General features: G+C 39.1%; 1 protein-coding gene and 1 pseudogene across 1 annotated transcript; both read right to left on the reverse strand.

Annotated features, from left to right (window-relative positions):
- Positions 1 to 896: 896 nt before the first annotated feature.
- On the reverse strand, positions 897 to 1,607 carry LOC112998122 (uncharacterized). The gene has a single exon (XM_026123998.2). It carries the CDS (start codon positions 1,563 to 1,565, stop codon positions 897 to 899), a length of 669 nt encoding a protein of 222 aa, XP_025979783.1. The 5' UTR covers positions 1,566 to 1,607.
- Positions 1,608 to 3,466: 1,859 nt separating this feature from the next.
- LOC102659984 (uncharacterized) lies at positions 3,467 to 4,162 on the reverse strand (annotated as a pseudogene).
- Positions 4,163 to 23,519: the final 19,357 nt, after the last annotated feature.

Here is a 23,519-nt window from a genome sequence, read left to right on the forward strand (position 1 = left end):
AAACCAGTAGTGCTCTTTCTATCATCCAAGTCTCTACTCCAATCGCTATCACTATAGCCAACAATGTCATAATTGTCAGAAGAGTAATAGTGCAAGCCAAAGTTTGTTGTACCTTTGATGTATCGAAGGATTCTCTTTGCCGCCTTGAAGTGAGTTGTGGTTGGAGCTTCCATGTAGCGACTTACTACTCCTACAGCATAGAGAATATCCGGCCTTGTACATGTCAAGTAACGTAAACTTCCAATCAAACTTTTGTAAAGAGTTAGATCCACATTCTCTCCTTTTTCATGCTTGCTCAACTTGCTGCCACATTCCATCGGGGTGCCAACTGGATTGGCGTCATCCATCTTGAACTTCTTAAGTACTTCTTTGGCATAACCTTCTTGGGTGATGAAAATTCCTTTGTCTTCTTGTTTTACTTCGATGCCGAGATAATATGCCATGAGCCCCATATCCGTCATCTCAAATTCATTTGACATATCTTTCTTGAACTCTTCGAACATGCTTGGATTGTTCCCTGTAAAGATCAAGTCATCTACATACAAACACACAATCAAAATATCTCCACTTTGCGCTTTGATATAGAGTGCATGCTCATATGGACACTTGATGAAGTTCTTGTCTTGAAAGTACTTGTCGATTCGAACATTCCAAGCTCTCGGTGCTTGCTTGAGACCGTACAACGCCTTCTTCAACTTCAAGACTTTTTCTTCTTGCCCTTTTACTTCATAGCCCAGTGGTTGCTCAATATAGACTTCTTGTGGATTCCAACTTCTTTCTCCATTGTTGAATTTGTTGGAATGGTTGTTGTAACCACCTCTTCCTTCTCCTCCATGTCCTCGTCCACGTCCACGATCTTGGCCGCGACCTTGTCCTCTTTGGCTCTTGTAATTTGCTTAGTTTGCTTCCTTTACGTTGAGTTGTAGTAGTTGCTCCGTAGCCTCCTTTTGTTTAATTTTTCTCTTTTGTTTTTCTTCGTATGCTTGTAAGGAACCCATGAGTTGCTCAATAGTCATGGTCTTTAAATCCTTGTTTTCTTCAATGTTGGTAACAATGAAGTCAAAACTTGGATTTAAAGTTCGAAGTATTTTTTCCATGACCTTCACCTCATCAACATCTTCACCATTTCTTTTAAGTTGATTGACTACGGCCAATACTCGAAAAAAATAATCAGAAATTGACTCGGACTCCTCCATAAACAAACGCTCAAAGTCACCTCTAAGAGTTTGAAGACGAATCGTTTTTACCTGCTCAACTCCTTTGTTGCAAGTTTGAAGCTTATCCCATGCTTCTTTGGCCGTCGTTGCGTTGGATATCTTCTCAAATGTATCTTCATCCATCGATTGATAAATGAGAAAGAGAGCTTTCTTGTCTCTCTTTCTTGACTCCTTCAACGTCTCCTTTACACCTTGGCTTAGCGAGGCTTCATCTTGCTCCTCGAGGCCATTCTCTACGATATCCCACACATCTTGAGCTCCTAGTAGCGCCTTCATCTTGATACTCCAATTATCATAGTTGTTCTTTGTGAGCATCGGCATTTGGAAAGGAAAACCTCCATTCGCCATCTTTTGAGGATCTTGAAGCTCTGATACCACTTTGTTGGAAATAAGGCTTTTATGTTTAGGAAAAGTGTTTAGGAATATTGGAGACTTTGAATAGAAACTTGATAGGAAGGAGAATTCTTTATGGAGGAGAGAACTTTGTATTTTTTGCTTGATACAAATGTGTAGGATTACATCTCTATTTATACTACTCTAAGGAGAACTCTAGATACACTAATTCTAGAGAGTTCTCAACTCTAGAGATCCAAAGAGTATTCTAGAGAATATTACAACTATAAGAAATATCTAGACACTCCAAACACTACAAGAATTCTCTAGAAACATGACCCATAATTACTTAAGCCCAAAATAACTAAGTCCAAGGAACCAAATAATTAATTTAGGCCCAAATCAAGTTTATATTTCAACACCATTATCCTCAAAAACATCAAAGTCGTCACTGTCCCAATCAAGGGGATTCTCACAAGTGCCCCCCACAGTGAAGAGGAAAACGGAGAGAAAAAGATAGTGAGTGAGAGGAAAGGGATAAGATGGGGACTTTACAAATTTTGAAGGTGCATCAAGCAAAAAACTGATTGCATTAAGTAATTGTTGGTGGATTTACGGTGGTTGCTATGTTAGAGCTGCCGAATTGGCCCATTCATAGGGCTTGGAGGAATTGGTCTTAATTTGCGAGTTGAAGGGTTAGATACCTTAGCTAGAGTCGCAACAGATGGGAAGAAAAGAACAATGCCATTTGAGAAAGATGGAAAATCAATCGTACTTGTTAGAAATAGCAACAAAAATTCTACAGGCAGTAAACACGCGCACACACACAAATACGATATGGTTCAACAAGTATGCTTACGTCTCTGGAAGTACAACATTTGTTTCTATTATTGATTTGCAAAAAATGATTACATTAGCATATAAATAAACATTAGTATCGCTCGATAAAATCCAGACAAAAGCAAATCTCGTCTCAAGGAACATAGTTGCAGCTCGACGAGTCTAGGATGCCCAGTGTGTGACATCAATATTGAAACATCACTATTAGAAATTACACTTTCAACATCGATTATTTAGGGCATTCTACATCGGCTCTAAAACTGATGTTGAAAGTGACGATGTTGAATGTATCATCGTTAACATCAGTTTTGAAAAACCGATGTTAACATAAATATCATAACATCGGTTTTCTAAATAACCGATGTTAAACACAAAGAACTACAGCAAAAAAAGTGTATGCATGACGAAAGTTGACATCGGTTTTGTAGTAAAATCGATGTTAATGTTATATATTGACATCGATTCTCTCGAAGAACCGATGTCAACGATGATGATGCATATACTTATTTGTTGTACGTCTTTGTATATAACATCGGCTATTCATAGAAAACCGATGTTAATGTACAAAGTTAACATCGATTATCTATACATAACCGATGTTAATGTTTGTACATTAGCATTGGTTATGTATAAATAATTAATGTTAATGTACAAAAGTTAACATCGGTTTTTTGTATGACTGATGTTAAGGTTCATGATGACATCGGTTTTTGTAAATAACCGATGTTATTTACCATATTAACATCGGTTTTTGTTAATAACCGATGTTGTTTTCAAGTATTTTTTTTATATATACTTTCTGTTTTTACAATAAACCCAAAATTATACCTGTAAAATGCAATTTCAAGCCCAATTCACAGCAAATAAACATTTTATTCTGCTTTCAAGCACTTTTAATGATAATAAACATCAAATAATTGATTTATCATAAAGAACAATCATCAAATGAATTCAATGTTCATATTACATAGAAAATGTCAAAAATGTTAAACCAAAGTAAACTAAGCTAAAGATAATGTCCCTAAATCTTAGGTCTGATCTCTAACTCGGAGATAAAACTGTGCCCACTGGATCTGCAATGCCTTTAATCTCTCTGGCTCCAATGGTCTAGGATCGTTAAAATACAGCATGATGAAATAAATCATAATAAGTTAATAATGTAATACAAATTATAAATAAATCGATTTTGTTTGAAATAAACTTACCGCTTCCCAATTATTCCTAAAAGTTCCTAAAATGACGGTGGACATCCAGTGCATCACATAGTAGCTGTATTCAGTACTTCCTTTTTGTCTATTACACTAAATACATAATGAAATTTGGATATTAATTAAACAACTAGTGTACAGACACATAAAGAAATATATATAAGTGGAAGTTTTATGTAAATGACGTACCTTGACGACAATCCACCTAGCAGGAGCCTTTGATTTAGGCTGTGGAGCATCATTAAGACCTTTTAAAGCACTATTTCAGATGAGTAACAATTAAAAACTGGTGTTGTACGTTGAGGTATTTCAATGCAAATGTATTGAAAAGAACACTAACCTATTAATAATCCCCTTAAGGTAGCTGTCTGGCATGTTATGCAATGATCAAAACCAGACAACTAGGTGTTCCTTGGGCAAGATGACCACCATCTTCCAGTGTCCGCTACAGTGGAGATGAATATGGGTTAGTATATTAGTAAACATTAATTAAATTCAGTTATTTTGTGTGACTTACCCATTTAGGTAGGCTCCAAGATAGACATCACATTTTGAACTCTACATCTAAGTCTTTATGTAACTTTCAGACTCAAACTGCGATTGCCCAGACCTCTGAATGGACTGTGGCTCGAGGAATCCATAGATATCAGAATCCCCCGCTCGCATACATGTTTTAGTGAGATGCCTGTTTATGTTAAGTTAAAGTTAAATATTTATGAATTGAAAGCAATAACTTAGGTAATTAAAAGTAATATAAAATGACTTACAGAATCCACAACTGTAACACTGATATGCTGAGACATTGACCACCGGGTGCGATTTCATAGAGGTCTTCGTGCTTTACGTAGAGGGGGAAATCTGGATTAAAGACCCCGAACACGGTGGCATCCCATCTAACCTGATAAGGCCTCAAAAAAAGCTCTGGGATGGTCAATGTCATCAGATAAAGCGGATCATCGACCTCTGGATCGGGCTTTGGAGGTGGTTTTGCCGGAGACACAGCTACCTGTTCATGAAACAAAGTTAAATGGCCTAATTTGAGGCACACTTAATGAATTAATTTAAAAAAAAGAAACATATAGTAAGGACAATAAGTACCTGCTGTGATAAAGACTTGACCAGATGTGTCGGCCAAGCAAGGAAGGTGTGAAGTGCTTGCCCCACTAAGGAAACCTTATCAGTGGGTACAGGAACTGGAGCATCTGCATCTGTAACCTCCTCCACACTCACCTTTACTTGGCCAGGCAACAAAGGAGTGTTATGAACAACAGTGGATCCCTCATAAACTCTCCCCATGGCAACCAGGCGGGCAGGATCTGCTTCTATGTACAAGCCGCACCTATCAGAGTCACCCGTCTCAGGATCGTTTCCTGAGGGATTAACACAACTCCCCTTTGTGCTTACTCGAGGACCGGAGGGACCAACCAGAGGGTCGGGAGGCGGTGCAAGTCCCTGAGATTGCATCTGGGATTGAATCTGGGATTGCATCTGGCTGAATGATGCCATGAGCTGCTGCATCACTTTTTCTGTGATGGACTCCTCTAGCTGGTCCCTGATTTGCTGGGTCAACTGTTGCAATTCTTTGGGAGGTAGGGAGGAAGAGTTACGGGACTTCCGTAGAGCTGATCCAAAGTATTGCTCGATGGTGACACCGGCTCCAGCAGCACGGGCACGTCCAGGGTGCTCTGGATGTCCAATAGCAGTAGTGAGAACATCCTGATGTCCATGGGGGACGAAGGATCCCTGTGTGGCCTGCTCCTCAAAGGAATCCTGCACAGAAAACACACAGTGGTACATGGCATTCACAAAATATTGAAATATAATTGTAATGGTTAGTTGAAAATGACTTACGATCTTCTCAGCGATTTCCTTTGCGGCCTCAGTCGTCATTTCCCCTGTTTTCTTCGTGCGGGCCATCTTCCACTTCACGTGGCATCTGACCGGGGATGAAGGGTCGATGACGCCATCAACGCTTCTTGACTATGCAGCTTCCTCCAGCTTCTTCTTCATCTTCTTAGCCAGGAGCTTCTGCTCCAAATAGTCATAACCCACACGAGACAAAACGTGTGGGGGGGGGGGGCAGTTGTTAACTCGTTGGCAAGTGTACCAAATTGTCACAAGTAATAAAGTACTCGGAAGTCCGAGTGTCGAATCCACAGGGACTTGTTTGCACTTAGATTAATGCAAATCCAATTTAAAAGCAAGAGATAAGAATTTAAAATAAAAGATAAAGAAAGATAGAAGATAAGGTAAAGAAAATATAAGATATTTAAGGATAAAATTAGAAGATAAAAGAAAAGATAAGATATTTAAAGATAAAATTAGAAGGTAAAAGAAAAAGATAAAAGATTGAGAGATCAAAATAGAAGATAAAATATTTAAATTGAGATATGATAAAGATAGGAATAACTACTTCTAAGAAATTCAAATAAAGGAAGGATAAAGTCTAAATCTACTAAGCCTAAATACCTACTCCTAAATAGGGGATAACTACTCCTATTAAAACCCAACAGTAAAATACTACTTCTAAGAAACCCAACAATAAGGAATAACAATTTCTAAGAAACCCAACTATTTCTAAGAAAACCCAACAATATAATAAGAAATAAAATCTATATATTAAAATCGCTAAAACTTAACAAGTCTAATCAGTCTAGATATATGGATTCAGGATTTGTCTGTTATCAATACCAGTGAACTAATTATGCCCCACATCTATCCATTCTACTTGCTCCTGAAGCCTCATGATGACAAGCCTACCTTAATTACCTATCTTTCAAATGCCCTTTGCGAAGACTCAATAACTAAGACGCCTTAAGATTACATTCTAGATGTTTGCTAAAGCAAGGGCATTGGGTCAATGCGAACCCTATGATTTCTTTCTTTTATTGTTCTATTAAGCGTTACCCTCTCCCGAGTGGCCTAACCCTTAAAATTGATTCACGCATTCATTCCTTATCCCTAATTAGGCTTTACCCTCTCCCGAGTGGCCTAAAGACTAACAGAAAATAAAGTCTGAAATGCAGAATAAATAAGAAAGAAAAGCAGATAAAAGAACCTGGAAGGAAAACCCTCTAAAAGATAACCCGATAATTTCTTTCTTTTAGTGCTCTATTAAGCGTTACCCTCTCCCGAGTGGCCTAACCCTTAAAACAGATTCAAGTATTCATTCCTTACCCCTAATTAGGCTTTACCCTCTCCCGAGTGGACTAAACCCTAACAGAAAGTAAGGTCCGAGATACAGGATGAAAAAGAAAGAACGATAAATAAATAAAAGAACCTGGAAGGAAATCCTCTTCTTATTGATAACTTCTTGAAATGCTCCATACATCATTGAATTTTTAGGCCTGCCAGACCCTAGCTAGGGAGTTTAGCCACTCATAGTCATGAGGGCTGTACAATGAGAAGGGGGGTGAAAGAAAGAAAGGGAGTAAATGAAACCCCTAGGAGAGGGGGTTCTGTCGTGGTGTCCTCTTTCCCTTGGACTGTCTCTCTATTTATAGCTGCTGAAGTGGGCTTTGGGCCTTCATAGGCGGGTTTAGCACGACACCCCGCGCTTAGCGCGTGTACTTCCTGGCCCGCTTAGCCCGTGACGCGCGCTGAGCGCGTGTATTGGGCTGGACCTTCTTCAAATTTTCTTCTTTTCTTCAATTTTTTTACTTTTTTTGCTTGTTACACCTCTAATTTTTATATCTGCAACCAAAAATTCAATTTAATTAATTTTTTAACTTTTAATCACAAATAACTGCTAAATAATTAATTTCAGGCCAATATTTGACTAATTTTCTACTATCAAAATACAATTATTTAGCAGTTATCAGGAGTGTTCTGCTTCTGGATGGCCTGTGCCTTTTTGCGCACATCCTGCCAAAATAAAACAATAATCTTTCAAATTGCTAGAATGAAGTATAACACGATAATGTTTTTTTAAAAACAACTTAAATGGCAAGGAACATACCTCCCAAGAAGGGTCTCTACGAGACTGGCAAAACTGGGCCCATTTTTCCTTACTAATGTCATATTTCTCACAGACAGTGTCCTCCGCACCGTCCTGATCGGCTACAAGGGCCCATTTCCTCGTGAGGTCTGATTTAAACTGCCTCCATCTCTCGCCCACGGTCTGAAGTAACTTCCTTTTCGTCCTACTTTCAAAAGCCTCTGGGATATCAAATTCCGCCTGACGACATCAAATAAAGTTGATTTGTTACAATAATGTATTTTTTGGCTATTAATTAAACAAAATCAAATAAGAAAAGAAAAATACCTGAATATCTTTCCAAATCAGGTCCTTCTAAGTAGTAGGGACCTCCTTCCAGTTCTCGTAGGTCACGTCCACCTTATCACGTGCCACAATCCCCAAATATGTTCTTAATTTCTCCATGTGGGGACCGTCGACCTTGCCGGTAGCTGGATCAACATGGACCACTGGTCTCTCAGCACCAGGTGGTCTAGTAGACAACGATCGTAGACGTGAGGCTTTGCATGTCCGCTTTAGGCAGACGGGGAAGTCGATGCGTCCGAAGGAGCAGGAGGAGGAGGAGAAGGAGGAGGAGAAGGAGGAGGAGGAGGAGGGGAGGCAGGTGGAGAACTCATGATCTTTTATACAATAACATACAACAACATACAAAATAGGATTAATCAAAAGAGGATAAGTCATAAGTGATTTAGTTGTGCTTTTTAATTGTGATTCAAAACAGGATAAGATGTAATAGTAATGAAAAAGTCTGATAAATCAATAGTCTGATAACAAATTAAGGTTGATGATGTGTTGTGATACTTGTGCTTTAAATTTGTTTCAAGACATGAAAGAAAATTACTGTGTAGCACAAGTAACAATAATCGTAGACATGTCAAGATTACATAGTGTGCACTCAAAGCTAGATTTCCATGGGATTTAAAGGATGTCAAAGTGGGGTGAATGCAAGCAAACTTTTCTTAGATTTTTGGAATTGTAGAGAAATCGTTGACAAAAGTACTTCAAAGTCTCGGGGAAGGAATGACATGAAGACCTTGAATGATGAAGGAATGAAATTGGGGGTTACCAGGGGAGGAGTTGATTGGGGTTGGTGTCATTTTGTACATAGCAAAATTTAGTGACGTGTTGTGCAATAAACATTGAATTATGATTTGATTTGGGGCAAGCATGTTAAAAAAAGTCTATTACATGTAATCAACAGTCAATGGATCCGTGATGGAATATAAATACTATATCTTGAGAAATACACATGTAGATGGCATCCTTAGGACTTCATCCAGCCGATGTTTGTCACCAGTTTAATTATCCACCACCCTTACCTTCTCTGGCTTCTCACGTTTATTGTTGTTAAACCCATATTTATGCCTTCTTCCCTTCATGTCTTATTTTATCACAACTTTAGCCGAATCTCCTATCTTCAGGATAATTGAATCTCCTGTCTTATTCTCCAATGACACACTTTGATGGCCTGTATCTCTTTTCTTCATATGTTATAGTGCTTCAGCTTCAGAATGCATAGACCAATCTGAACTTTCCAGTGATCACCAAAGGCTTCTGCATCAACATTGACACTCTCCACCCTTTTTTCTTTATGCTTCTGTGCTGCATTCTGTGGTTCCTCCTTATAATTCTCAGATTTATTAGAGGTTGCACTAGAAGAATCAGCACCAATCTGTGCCTCTTCCTCCTCTACCAACTCAATATCTTTCGTTTCACCTTTGCTTTTGTAAACTACAATGTAATTTACAAAACAAAAGTTGAAAGGAAAGATATTGAGCTGGTAGACGAGGAAGAAGCACAAATTGGTGCTGATCGTTCTAGTGAAACCTCTAATAAATGTGAGATTTATAAGGAGGAAGCACGGAATGCAGCACAGAAGCATAAAGCAAAGAGGGCGGAGAGTGTGAATGCTGATGTAGAAGCCTTTGGTGATCACTGGAAAATTCAGATTGCTTTATGCATTCTGAAGCTGAAGCACTAGAACATATGAAGAAAAGAGATACAGGCCATCAAAGTGTGTCATTGGAGAATAAGACAGGAGATTCAACTGTGCTGAAGATAGGAGATTCGGCTAAAGTTGTGATAAAACAAGACATGAAGGGAAGAAAGCATAAATATGGGTTTAACAACAATAAACGTGAGAAGCCAGAGAAGGTAAGGGTGGTGGATGATGAAACTGGCGACAAACATGAGCTGTATGAAGTCCTAAGGATGCCATCTAAAACAAAATACTGATGCCTTAATCAGAAAAAAGATGTAGTTGTCACTTACTTGCTTTGGTGACCTCTGTCTCTGCAGAAAATTACATTAGACGATGCTAATCAATTCTCCTTCATCATGATCATTATGATTAGCATGAACGTCGCTAGCTTCTTATTCTCCGACAACGGTAGGAGTGATTTGTGCGGTCAAAGGACTAACATAGGTGTCCATGTATGAATCATCATCTTCTACATTAACACCAATTGTTTTGCCCTGCAAAACCAGCACCACCTTTCATAACAAGGGTCTTGCACGTAAAATACTTGTCTAGCTTGTTCTGCCATGATGAAAGGGTCATTGTGGTAACCAAGTTTCTTTAGGTCTACCAACGTAAATCCTATATCATCGGTGCGCACACCGGTGTTGCTGTCAACCCATTTACATTTGAAAATACATACCGTAAATTTCACATAGTTAAGCTCCCAAATTTCATCAATGAACCCAAAGTAAGGGATGGAAGCTACACAAGGATTGACGTCATTGACACTTGCAAAGTGTTGAGATTCAGCCCTTAGGGTGACCCCGTTGTTCTGCATTGTACTTTTGTCATCTTGTGTTTTTGTGTAAAATGAATACTTGTTTATGTTGTATCCTTGCCAAGTTATAACATTTCTTTTAGGCCCATCTACTAGCTTTCTTAATGTTTCTGAAGCATTCTCATCTGCAAAGCTTGTATCTTTAAACCAATCACAGAAAGTCTTGTTATGATTTTTCAACACCCAATTCTTTGACATTTTTGGATTATTCTGTTCAACTAAAGCTTCATGCTTAAGTATGTATGGCAAAACTTCATTACTGTTGTTCAAGACATACAAGTGAGCTTGTAACAAATGTTCTACACTTGGAGTGATCACATGCAGTCCTCTTGAACCCTTACCACCCACTCTGTCATTATGCCGAGACTCAGGAAGGCCAATAGGTTTAGCCTTCTCTAAGTATTCTGAACAAAATTCAATGGCTTCTTCAGCAATGTACCTCTCAACAATAGATGCTTCTGGACGATATAGATTCTTTGTATACCCTTTTAAGATCGTCATGTATCGCTCAACCGGGTACATCCACCGTAGATAAACAGGACCATAACATTTGATTTCTCTGACCAGATGCACAATCAAGTGAATCATGATGTCAAAGAAAGCAGGGGGAAAATACATCTCCAACTGGCACAGTATAATTGCGGCCTCATTTTCCAACTCATCAAACTTGACAGGATCAATGACTTTGCTACATATAGCATGAAAGAAAAAGCACAGGCGAGTTATCGCTAACCTGACTTTGTTTGGCAAGATGTCTCGTATAGCCACGACTAGCAATTGTTGCATGAGCACGTGACAATCGTGAGACTTTAACCCTACAAGCTTAAGCTCCTTCAACTGCACAAGGCTCTTAATATTTGAAGAGTATCCTTGTGGAAACTTCACCCGACGAAGACACTGACAAAAACTTATCTTCTCCTTCTTGGACAAAGTATGGGAAGCTGGGGGCAAGTAAATTTTCTTCCCATCAGACCTTGGATGCAACTGTGATCGTATGCCCATATCAACTAGATCTTGACGGGTATTCAAGCCATCCTTCGTCTTGCCTTGAATGTTAAGGAGCATCCCAATCACACTGTCACAAACATTTTTCTCCATATGCATAACATCAATACAATGTCTAACGTCAAGATCAGACCAGTACGGAAGATCAAAGAAAATGGACCTCTTCTTCCATATGCAACTTAATTTTATCTTTCTTTTGGGTCCTCCCAAATACAGTATTCAGGTGTTGAACCCACTCATATACCTGCTCACCAGTCAACGGTATCGGCGCAATATCATGCTCTTGACTTCCATTAAAAGTTTTTTTCAGTCGTCTGTAAGGATGATTGGGTGTTAGAAAGCAACGATGCCTATTGTAGATTTTTTTTCTCCCATGTTTAAGTTGTATGTAGCTTGTGTTTTCTTCACAGATGGGGCATGTAACATCCTGGAAATTTGTACCCGGAATTTTTGAAGACGATGTATTTTGAATGATTATATATATATAAGTATTATTCAGTGTCTATGCCTATATGTTCTTGGTAGAAGTAGGAATAGTGGGGGCAAGATATGCGGGTTAGGCTAATTAAGGAAGAGAAATCCATAACTGGGAGGTTATGAGTTAATTCCTAATTAATTAGTTAAAAATCATCGTTTTGCGTGCGACTTAGAATTTAACGAAACCAACCTCTGAACCACGCTCGGGGTTTTATTCTGAGCGTTTTGATATATATATTGATTACTTTCGAAAACTGGCCCCGACGGACGCAGAGAAACGCGAGAAACTGGAACCAGAGAAACGGCACGCAAACCGAGGCAGGATTTTTAGCGTTTCAAAGGTCAGATTTTCCTCACTTTTGTGACTGAGTATGGGTCACAGTCAAAAAGAGAAAGTGGGCCCTTCTTGCTCCACTCAAATGGAGACATGTGACATTGCTTAAATAAAATAATAGAAAAAGAGAAAACCCTTTTATTAAAACCAAAAAGCAACCCTCTCTCTCCTCACTCAGCCCCACATTTTCAGAAGCTCTCTCTCCCTCTCCCTCACGTTGCTTTTCTTCCTCCCTCATTCACCATTGAAGCTCCACACAAAGCTTCAACCTTTGGTGCTCATTTCTGCCCCAAATCGTGAAAGGAGAGCATTTTTGGAGTCGTGAAGTGCGTGGCTACGAGTGGGACTTCGAAATTTCAGGTTTGGGTGGACTTCTTTCTCTCTTAAATTTCGTGGGTATGGGGTTTTGGGAGATATGATGGGTAGTTTTGTTAGTTTTCTGCTTCATGATGGTTATTTGTGAAGACTCTTGTTGAAAGCTTGTTGAAATTGCCATGTTTGGATGAGTTAAACATACCCATTCTGTTTTAGGGTTTTTGTGATGATGTTTGTGATGTTTATATGCTGAAATTGCCCATGGAAAACTGTTAGAGATGAAATGTAGAGTTAACCTAGGGTTGGAAAGTGAGAATGTGATGTTATGAGTGGAAAAAGAGTGAGGCTTTGAGAGTTGGAAGGCTAAGTCTGAATTCTGTGGTAAATGGAGGTTAAAGTGAGTTAATACTAGCTTGAAATGTCATTTAGGACTTATGAGAAAGCTTGGACTGTGCTAGAGAGAAAAATAAATGACCAAAGTGAACAAAGAGCCATTTCTAGGGCAAATTTGGGTGTTGAAGAGTCAAATTTTGATTCGGTGAGATTTTAGGTGTAAATCCAGTTTGAACAAGTCTAAATGGATGTTATGGACTGGTGTGAGGTGAGAGTTTGCTTCAAATTTACCTCATTCTAAATTTCACTTTTCAAACCTAGAAAACCCATTGAATGGAGGGGTGTTGGACACCTAGATTCTGTGTTGCTGTGCTTTAAAGCTTGACTTTGGTTTAGACATGATTGATACATGATTTGGGACTTGTAGAAATTGATTTGGGCAAGATTGGATGAGGGGAAGTGTGGTTTTCGAAATATGCTCTTTGTGCAGATTTTGCTGTAAAATTGTGCAGCAGAATTTTGCACAAGTGCAGAAAAATCTATGTATTTGCTGGTTGTGGAAAGAGTAATGTAAAATGAGTTCTGGATGTTTTCTAGTAGATCCCAACGGTCACAATGTAGGCGTATGCACTATAGACTTCCAGTAAAATTTTGGAGTCGATCCAACGGTTAACGAATTGGATCGAAGGAATTGTTACTGGGGTCTTTGAGTGAGAAAAGCTGTAATTTTGGTTGGTGTGTTGAGCAGAGTTTTCTGCCTTTGCCCTGTGTTGCTTGGCTGTGATAGCTTGTGCTGTTTGAATGTTGTTTTGATTGGATGTTGTGGAAGCTTGGGAGGATTGATGGGGACCCGGTGTTGAGAGAAATGAGGATATGGGCTACGTGGGAGGACGTGAGCTTAGTTGGAGGTGGGCAACAGGGGATGGTGGGTTTATGCGCGCTTTGTGGATGTGGAAAAACTTGTTGTGCACCATCGCCCGACTGCCACCTAGTACCACATGTGATGGGTACCCCATAATCCTACAAGCTTGAGATGAGGAAGTGTTGAAGGGTGAAACTTCCTGCTTTTATTGTTGACCACAGAGTGGTACCTGGAGATATGTCGCGGGGGTCAGGAGACCTTGGGGACGTCAGGTGGGGTGCTATTGCCCAAAACCAAGCTTGACCAATCCCAACCCAACCCGGGCATAGTCGGTCAGTGAGAACCTGTGATGTACCTAAACAGGCGAGCTCCTGGCAGTCAACAGATAAAAGGAACAAAGACCACAAAGCAAAGAGGCTTGTGGTGGCTGGCCAGCTGTGAACTTTGATTGATATGTGGGTTATGGCCTCTGGTAATCAATTACCAAGGGTGGGCAATCGATTACAAGGCTTAAAAATGAAGACAGGAGGCTAAGATGGTCTCTGGTAATCGATTACCACGGGGTGTAATCGATTACCAGGCTTGAAAACGAGGTCAGGAAGCTAAGGAAGCCTCTGGTAATCGATTACCAAGGGGTGTAATCGATTACCAGGCTTAAAAAGGGAACTGGGAGATGATGGAAGCCTCTGGTAATCGATTACCAGCCTGTGTAATCGATTACACAGAGGAATGGGTCACTGGTAATCGATTACCAGGCATGTGTAATCGATTACACAGTGCATTATTGCATATTTCATGTCCTGAGGCTGTGTAATTCAAGTTTAGCCTCTGGTAATCGATTACCAAGGCTGTGTAATCGATTACCGGAGATGGAAAGCCTTAAAATACCCCTTTTACTTGCATGTAGTGGTTATGAGACAAATGGTGTGCAGTGCAGTTAGATTCTTGTGAAAGAGTCTACCCCTTTCTTTTCTTTCTTGTAGATCGTGATGGCGGCGCAGCTAATCCGTGATCGAGTAGAGATGGAGTGCCTAGAGGGAGCTTGGGAGACCCTCGAAGGCAACACGAGGTGCCGATTTCGGGGCACCATTCGATTCACGGCTACTTCTTTGGTGCATCCAGATGAACCTGCACGGACGCTTCAGCGCACGGTGGAGTGGACAGCTCCTCGGATTAGTTTTGTGTATTTTTTAGGGTGGGTGTATCTAGGACTGACTGTTAGGTTTACTCTTTTGTTTTGTATGGGTAGACTTGATGTATAGGAATTTGATTATTGTATACTTGTGGCTGAAGCCACCTCTATGGACACCTTTGCTCTGGATGACACTATATATTTTGTAAAACTCCCATATTTTGGACAGCTTTAAATGATGAATGCATTTATGATCGATCTTGTTATTTGAAAAGAAAGCGTTAGCAACTTTATTTGTAAAAGAGTTTATCGACCATATTTTATTCTTTTATTTTCACGTGACGACCTAAAGTAATGGCTGGTATATTCTTTCTTTTGAAAAAAGCAAAATAGTTTAGAGATTATAAGCGGTGAGAAAGAAATGACTCCGAATAGAGTTGTGAACTGGCCATTCAGGACTCTATAGTGAGGATTTTCCTTCGAAACCTTGTTTTGGTGAAAAGAGAAAGAAATGAAAAAGAAAAAGAAGAAAAAAAAAATTTACCATGGTTTTTGTTATTTAAATTATTTCTATTAAACCAGTCATTAATTTAGGGACGCCACAGGGCATGCATGATGACCCTTAACACTATAACCGCTGAGATTCCCATATGCTGGAAAGTAATTAATGGTACAAAAAAGCATTGCGCGCATTTCGAACATCTCCTTGCGAAACACATCAAACACTATAACCCCCTCGTCCCATAACTTTCTCAGATCTTCAACCAACGGACTTAGATAAACATCAATGTCATTTCCTAGCTGTCTTGGGCCCGATATCATCATAGACAACATCATGTAAATTACTAGCAGAACTGGCCATGAACTGTGTTGAGTGCTTAAGCTGACATATGGATTCATTCCATCACTGGCTAGTCCAAGTCTAAGATTTCTTGGCTCTTTCCCGAAATCTGGATACAAACCATCAATCTTCTTCCACTGCGAGCAATCAGCCGGATGACGGATCTTTCCATCAGAAATCCTTCCATTTGCATGCCATGTAAGGTCTTTTGCGTCGTCCTCATTAGAAAAAAGACGCTTAAACCTTGGAATGATTGGAAGATACCACAAAACCTTCGCTGGGGGGCCTTTGTTGGAGTTTTCATCAGAACTGCTTTCCTCTTCATCCTTCACTTTGTACCGTGAAGTCCCATAGATAGGGCATTTCGACATTTCTTGGAATTCATGTCTGTACAGTATGCAATCATTGGGGCAAGCATGAATCTTCTGATACTCCATACCCATCGAACACAATATCTTTTTCGCCCTATAGTAACTTTTAGGCAACGTGTTGTCCTCTGGAAGCAGATTGTGCACTACCTTAAGTAGTGAGGTGAAACTTTTGTCACTCCACCCATACCTGGCCTTCACATTAACCAGACTTAACACAACAGACAATGTGACACCCTCTACCCCTCACATATATATTAATAAAGGAATAAAAATTCAAATATTAATTAAAAGTATTTTTAAAACATTTTTAAATACAAGCTTTTCAAATGGGTAAAAGGCTCACATTCACTTTCTTCTACATCATATTCAAACTTGTCCAAATAAATAATAAAGTCATCTCGACTCAAAGAAAATCATATAAGTCTCATACAATTAATATAGAACCTATATCCTAATGTCACATCCTATCAGAGCGTGGTGTTCCCGTGTCCTCTAGCATGAGGTTCTTCATAGTCATCCACCTATTCATCTGCTCCCCCGAACACAAAGTTCAAGATCATCACAGGATCCAAACACAAACAGCAAACCGGGAGTGAGTTATCACATTGCTAACTACTAGAGATAAACAACACAACATATAGTAGCCAAATACAATTTACTTAGCATATCTCACATTATTTCATCACTTTGTCATTCAACAATCACACCTTTCAATCATCAATCATTATACACAGGAATCACACACTCCGATCAAGACATAATAACACATCAATTTCATAATAAACAATTAGCAAGCGTATGCGACAGTTATGCTAAGACTCAAGCCTATATGCAATGTGGTACCATGTCAGTGAAAAACCACCCTGGGGCGCTTAGGAGTACATAACAAGACACACCACACAATGGGTTTGTCAGGTCACTCTCACTAAGTAAGATCATAGGGAGACCAGTCAGGGTCACAATGTTTTGCGAGAATGCTTCAACCATATGAGATCAACATAGGCTTAAAGGAGCACTCAAACTCGGTGACCCCCAAGACCTACACTCCGAAGAGTCCGTCAGGGCCTCTCCCTCCTGATTCAGGTCCAACCCCTAAAATTATTTTAGCACACAGACTCTATCTATGAACTGTACAAAACACACGACTCCTCAATTGTTCTCAAAATAATTTTAACTCGTCGCTCTTTAAGGGTCTTATCATTAACTCGTCGCCCTTAAAGGGACTTAACATTAACTCGTCGCCCAAAAAGGGACTTAGCATCAACTCGTCGCCCTAAAAGGGACTTAGCATCAACTCGTCGCCCTTGAAGGGACTTATGATCGTGTGATTGTACAATTCATAGTTCACAACTCAATGCACATATATATCTCAATTTATCACATACACTTAATCTCAATCACAATGGTATAATCTCAATTTAACATGTTATCGCACCTCATGAATCATGTACACTTTACCTATGAACTATGCAATACACACATCTACTCAATTGTTTTCAAAATCATTTTAACTCGTCGGATTCCCACAGTGGATCCCATCACAATACTCGTCGCCCTTAAAGGGTCTTACAATTGTGTGATTGCACAGTTCATAGTTCACAACTCAATACACACATCTCATCTCAATACACATGTATTTCATCATCCGTCACATGTTCAATTTATCACATACTCACAGTTTGAATCATCATTTCATAACCTCAACATAACAATTTATACAAAAGATTTCATCACAACATGGGGTGTAAAATTCCTGAAATAGTTTCTCACAATTATATCATAATCAATTAATCAAATTCATGGGTTAAACACAAAGACATCAAGAGCACTCAAGTTTATCAATCAATTCTCATCAGGACATCAATTGGTACATAGAACACAATAATATTATATTTATAATCATAAAGAGAAAATTATAATTCAATAAACATCCCAAAATAAACCCAAATTTAGTTCTCTAAGGATCCCTACACATGTTCATTCTAATCCCCAATTGCGATAAACTCATCCCTTACCTCTAAGCGGGCTCACGTGTCTTCAGCCAGCGATAGCAACATCTCTAGCGGTTCCCGGAAATTATTTCAATTATTCATCCGACTGCTCCGATAGAATTCCCAAACGTCAGAGAGACGGAAAAGAGATTGAAACCTCCACTTGTACTGTCTTCATACGATTCTTTTTTCTCCCTCCACGAATATTATCTCACAAATCCCAACGGTAGAAGCGTGCGGAATTGAATTTCGAACAACATATCAAAATTTCACAGTAATCCAACGGTTAACAAAACCGGGATCGTAGTTTTACTAAGACAGCTCTGGGTTTCTGCGGGAAAGAAAAAGGCTACAATGCGAAGGGTGTTTCTCTCAGTTCAGACATGATATCGAAATTCCCAACGGTGAGAATGCTCGGAATTGTGTTGCGAACATGATACTCAAATTTCACGACGCTCCAACGGTGAACGGGTTCGAGATCGTCGTTTTTCTGAGACTGGTTTGGTGGGCTGCGGGAAAAAGAAAGGGTTTTGAGAGGAGAAGGGGAAAAACGAAAATGAGGCCAAAAGGAGGCAGCTGACTTAATATAACTATTTATACCTAGGGTACTCAGCCTATTATTTGCTCTATATTTATTTATTTATTTATTTTTTACTAAAAAGCTTTTTAAATTTATTTACGAAAAATTGGGATGTTACAGACAACAGGGTTAAGGAATTCTTGCACCCTGCATACAAAGGCTTCTTTGAATCACTCTGCAATCCTTCATACACAGGGGCATGTGCTTGCCGGAAAGACTCTTGTCCAAGGTCACGAATCATGTCCTCCAACCGATCTCCCATTCATCAAACGGTTCAGATTGGGACCCACTCTGCATGTCTGTGACTTCACCATGCCATATCCACGTCGTGTAATTCTTCTTAATCCCATCACACAATAGATTGTCCTGTATGTCATCGAGTAGTTGTCATCTTCCATTCAAACAGTTGATGCAAGGACAATAATATTTTCCTTCTTCATTCGGTTGACCTCTTTCTGAAGCAAATTGCAAGAACTGTTCAATGCCATCCTCATATTCTGGGCTCATGCGACTTTTATTCATCCAACTTCGATCCATCTAAGCAATTCCATGCATGAAAATCTCACTTTTTTATTTATAGGTGTGGCCCTATCCCATTTAGGAAAACTGTCTTTTATGTTAGCTTCAAACGTCAGGGTTACCATTATTTACAAAAATTTGATTAAATTTTGACAGCATTTCATATTGGTCTCCAAGTACACGACATGACATCGGTGAAATGAATTTCCCGATAATCAAGTATGCACTCAGAGAACAACTTGAAATGCATTGAACCGAAATTTAATCAAATTAATGAAAATAATAATAACCTTGACGAATGAATCTAACATAAAAATACCAGTCTCCCCAAACTGTCCAAACGGACAATTCAAGACTAAATACAATGACTAATGCAAACTATCCGCAAGAATCATTACATTCAGTCTCAAACGAGAATCTAAGGTTCACTCAGCATGAACAACAGTTGTGTATGTAGCAAATTACATTCATGACATAAAAGAACATACAAATGGTAAATTTCAAATTATGGGTTTGGAGGGTGCTTATGCTTTATTATTGTAGTTGGGTATGTGTGTGTGTGTCTATCATGAGGGGGTGTGTGTGTCTTTGTGTGTGATGAGGGTGTGTCTGTGTGTTTGTGTCTTTGTGTGTGATGAGGGTGTGTCTGTGTGTTTGTGTCTTTGTGTGTGATGAGGGTGTGTCTATGTGTTTGTGTCTTTGTGTATGAGGGGGGTGTGTGTCTGTGTGTATGTGTGTATGTGTGTGTGTGTGTGTGTATGGGTGTGTCTTTGTGAAGGGTAGACAGTTGCTCCATGGTGTTCTGGTTGCTAATGAGGTAGTTGAGGAGGCTAGGTGTTTAAGAGGTCCTGCTTGGTGTTTAAAGTGGATTTCGAAAAAGCCTATGATTCAGTGTCTTGGCAATTCCTTTTTTATATGATGAAAAGAATGGGGTTCCATGATAGATGGATTGGATGGAATAAGGGGTGCCTTACATCAGCCTCTATATCTATTGTAGTGAATGGAAGCCCAACCTCTGAATTTAAGCCTCAAAGAGGTTTGAGACAAGGGGATCATTTGGCCCCCCTATTGTTTGAGTTGGTGGCTGAAGGCTTGACAGGAATGATGAGGGAAGCAACAATAATAGATTGCTTCCAAAGCTTCTTGGTGGGGAAGAACAAGGTTCCAGTGAATATCCTCCCATTTGTTGACGACACTATTTTTTTTGGGGAAGGTTCAATGGATAATGTTAAAGCTGTGAAGGCCATTCTTAGAAGCTATGAGATGGTTTCTGGCCTCAGAATCAATTTTGCTAACAACCAATTTGGAGCAATTGGGCAATCTGAGGAGTGGTGTTGTATTTCTGCTGATTTCTTAAACTGTGCCATGCTTCATTTTCCCTTCTGTTACCTAGGGTTGCCAATAGGTATCAATCTGAGAAGGAAGGTGGTGTGGGAGCCTATAATTAGGAAATTCGAGCCTAGGTTGAACAAATCAAAGTATGGTTGAGGTTTCTAAGCAGTTTATTTGGAAGTTGGGAAGAGGAGATCCATTAATCAACATCGGAGTATGGCTGAGGTTTCTAAGCAGTTTATTTGGAAGTTGGGAAGAGGAGATCAAATTTTGTCTTGGGAGGACTCTTGGGTTGATGATGGGATAACTCTTAAAGAAAAATATCTACAATTATATCGAATTTCCTTACAAAGACTTCAGACAGTAGCAGATTTGGGTTCTTTCTATGAATCTGGGTGGGAATGGAAGTTCTCTTCGAGGCAAAATTTGTTTGATAATGAGATGGGGGATAGCTTCAGCTTTTATTGATTAGACTACTGCTATTAACCTAAACGCTAGGTTTAAGGATACTTGGGTGTGGGGAGTTGCATGTATTGGGATCTTCTCTACCAAAAGTTATGCCTCTGTGGTGGGAATTCAACTCCTGGGTTAGGGAGGACAGAGTTCTTCATTGTAGGCCCATGGATAATTTCCTCCAGCACTCCTCCATAGCAGGCTCGAAGGTTTCCAATTGAAGAACGAAAATATGGTGGATAGAAGCTACAAGGTCAATATGGAAGCTCCACAATGATATCATCTTTCATAATCAACCTTTTCACATCTCTAAGTTGGTGGATAACACAAATTTTCTCACTTCGTCCTGGCTGAGGGGACGGGAAAAGGACTTTAATGTTCCTTTCCATCAATGGTCCTCAGCTATGTCAATGGCTTTTAATTAGAGTGTGCTCTGTAGGGTTAGGCTTCTGGTGGTTTCTTGTAAGGCAAATGTATTTCTGTTTTTTGTTCTCTGTTTTAGGAGATCTTCTCTCCTATGCTATCCTGCAATACCTCTGGTACTATTTATTGCTTAATATTTATATTAATTTTCCAGTTCAATAAAAAAACATATATATAGAGAATACAAGAGAGAGAGAAGGGCAGTGGCAGTCACAAGTCACTGCTGCCCTCCTGAACAAGCTTACCAACTAAGCTACCAAAAGTAGATAAAAATACAAAAACATTCAACACTAACAATTAACAACTTGTGAGAGTTAAAATCACAGTAAATACTTCAAAGATATCAGTCCAATGAAAGAAAGGTCATGTAGAGAGGCATAGCATAAGTTACAAATATACCAGTAATGCATACAACAACAATTTGAAATTAGTTTTCGAATCAAAGATATAAATACCTAAGTTCGAGGCTTCAGCACAATTGACTTTCCACCAATGACCGCAGGACCACTTTGAATTTTGAAACAACAATGACCACAGGATCAACAATGGCTAAAATCGCTCCTAATGGGATCTGAAAATAGTATGGCAGCATAATTTAGTGTTTAGCAAATTAAATAAAAAAAGGCTTAATGACATTATAAATAATATATTTGATTCCACCAAAATAACTTTTAATGCACTTAATTTTTTGAATCTGTTTTGATCTCAAAGTGGATAACAAATCATGTTTTTAAAAGGATGGGACTACATATATATTATACAATCAAAGTGGATAAAAACATGTTTCTCTCTAGTAGTTATCACCCTATCACCTGGAAGGAGACAAATCACAGGGCCTTATAATATAACTAACATACCATTGTTAACATGAAGAAAAGAGTCTGTGCTAATGCATGTTATTAGGCAGAATGTTATTAATTTTAAATTCTCTCCTGCATCTATTTCCTTCCCTCTATCTAGTTTTAGCCTTCTCTTCACATAACTAAGGTTTGCTTTCAACCTTGGTAGCTGCTACTTCTGCTTTAGCTATATAATCAGCATAAAGCCTTAGAACACTCCTAAACTGAATAAACCAAGTGGAACTAGCTACTTTTTAATTGACATAGTTAAATTATTTACTTTTAGTTTTACATGTACACACGTGCCATCCGTCGCTACCTAAAAGGCTAAATATGAAGAGAATTTCTAAGTTGAACCACTGAAATAAAATCACATTCCCTCTCCCTACCCCCACCGAATTCTAGTCCTTGTGGACATACTGCTTATTTTTGTTTTGTTACAAAGCCGAATGCACTTACTATTTGCCCTTTGTGCTTTTCAAATTTTGGTTGTTTCTGTCATTTTTTTCAGTTGTTTTTCTAAACTTATTTAGTATAATTGTATCATTGTTGAACTAGCAGGGGTTAGAGGACTTGACACATTCTCTTTTGTACACAACCTTGTTGCTAGATGCAACAATTGCATCAGCTAAGGAGGACATTACAACGTCTGTGTTTAAGAATGTTTAGTAGTCCCATTTATGTTTGGTGGTGCCGAATGGTTTTTGCTTGTGTTTTTTCACACTGTTATTTAATTACAAGTTATCCTATATTGTAATATTATTGAATGCAATACAGAGGTGTTGGAAGAGGCTCATCAACTATGGAATATTGGAAAAAGCATAGGCATGGAGGCAGGTACAGATAATTCAGACTTTATACAAAGTTATGCTACTATGGAATGCAAAAACAGAAAAAACGCTATGGAGTTGGGTAATAGGAAACCTTACAGATGAATATTCTATCCTATAACATTAGAGGGCTAGGTAGAGGTATTAAATGGGCCTCTATCAGGAACTTGGTGGGGAAACTCAAGGTGGACCTTCTCTGTTTGCAAGAAACAAAGAGGGACTCTCTTGATAAGGCAGCTTGTCAGGCTTTGTGGGGTCATCCAGAGATTGATTAGGAGTGGCACCCTGATGTGAACACTGCTGGGGGGTTGTTGTGTGTCTGGAACAACAAAAATTTCCAGTTTGATCTTAGAATCTCTAAAAAGGGGTTCATTATGTTGGAAGGGGTTTGGTTGGCTAACATGCAGAGAGTTGTTGTGGCAAATGTTGAGTACAAGGAAGAATCAGTCCCCTGTTAAGTGCTGGTGCCTTGTAAGGGATTTTAATTGTGTTAGACATCCAGCTGAAAGA

This window comes from Glycine max, chromosome 10 (genome assembly GCF_000004515.6).
Source record: "Glycine max cultivar Williams 82 chromosome 10, Glycine_max_v4.0, whole genome shotgun sequence".
Lineage (NCBI taxonomy): Eukaryota > Viridiplantae > Streptophyta > Magnoliopsida > Fabales > Fabaceae > Glycine > Glycine max.

Coding starts and splice junctions, on each gene's coding strand:
- LOC112998122 (XM_026123998.2), bottom strand. CDS start 1,565: ATGGCGAATGGAGGTTTTCCTTTCCAAATGCCGATGCTCACAAAGAAC.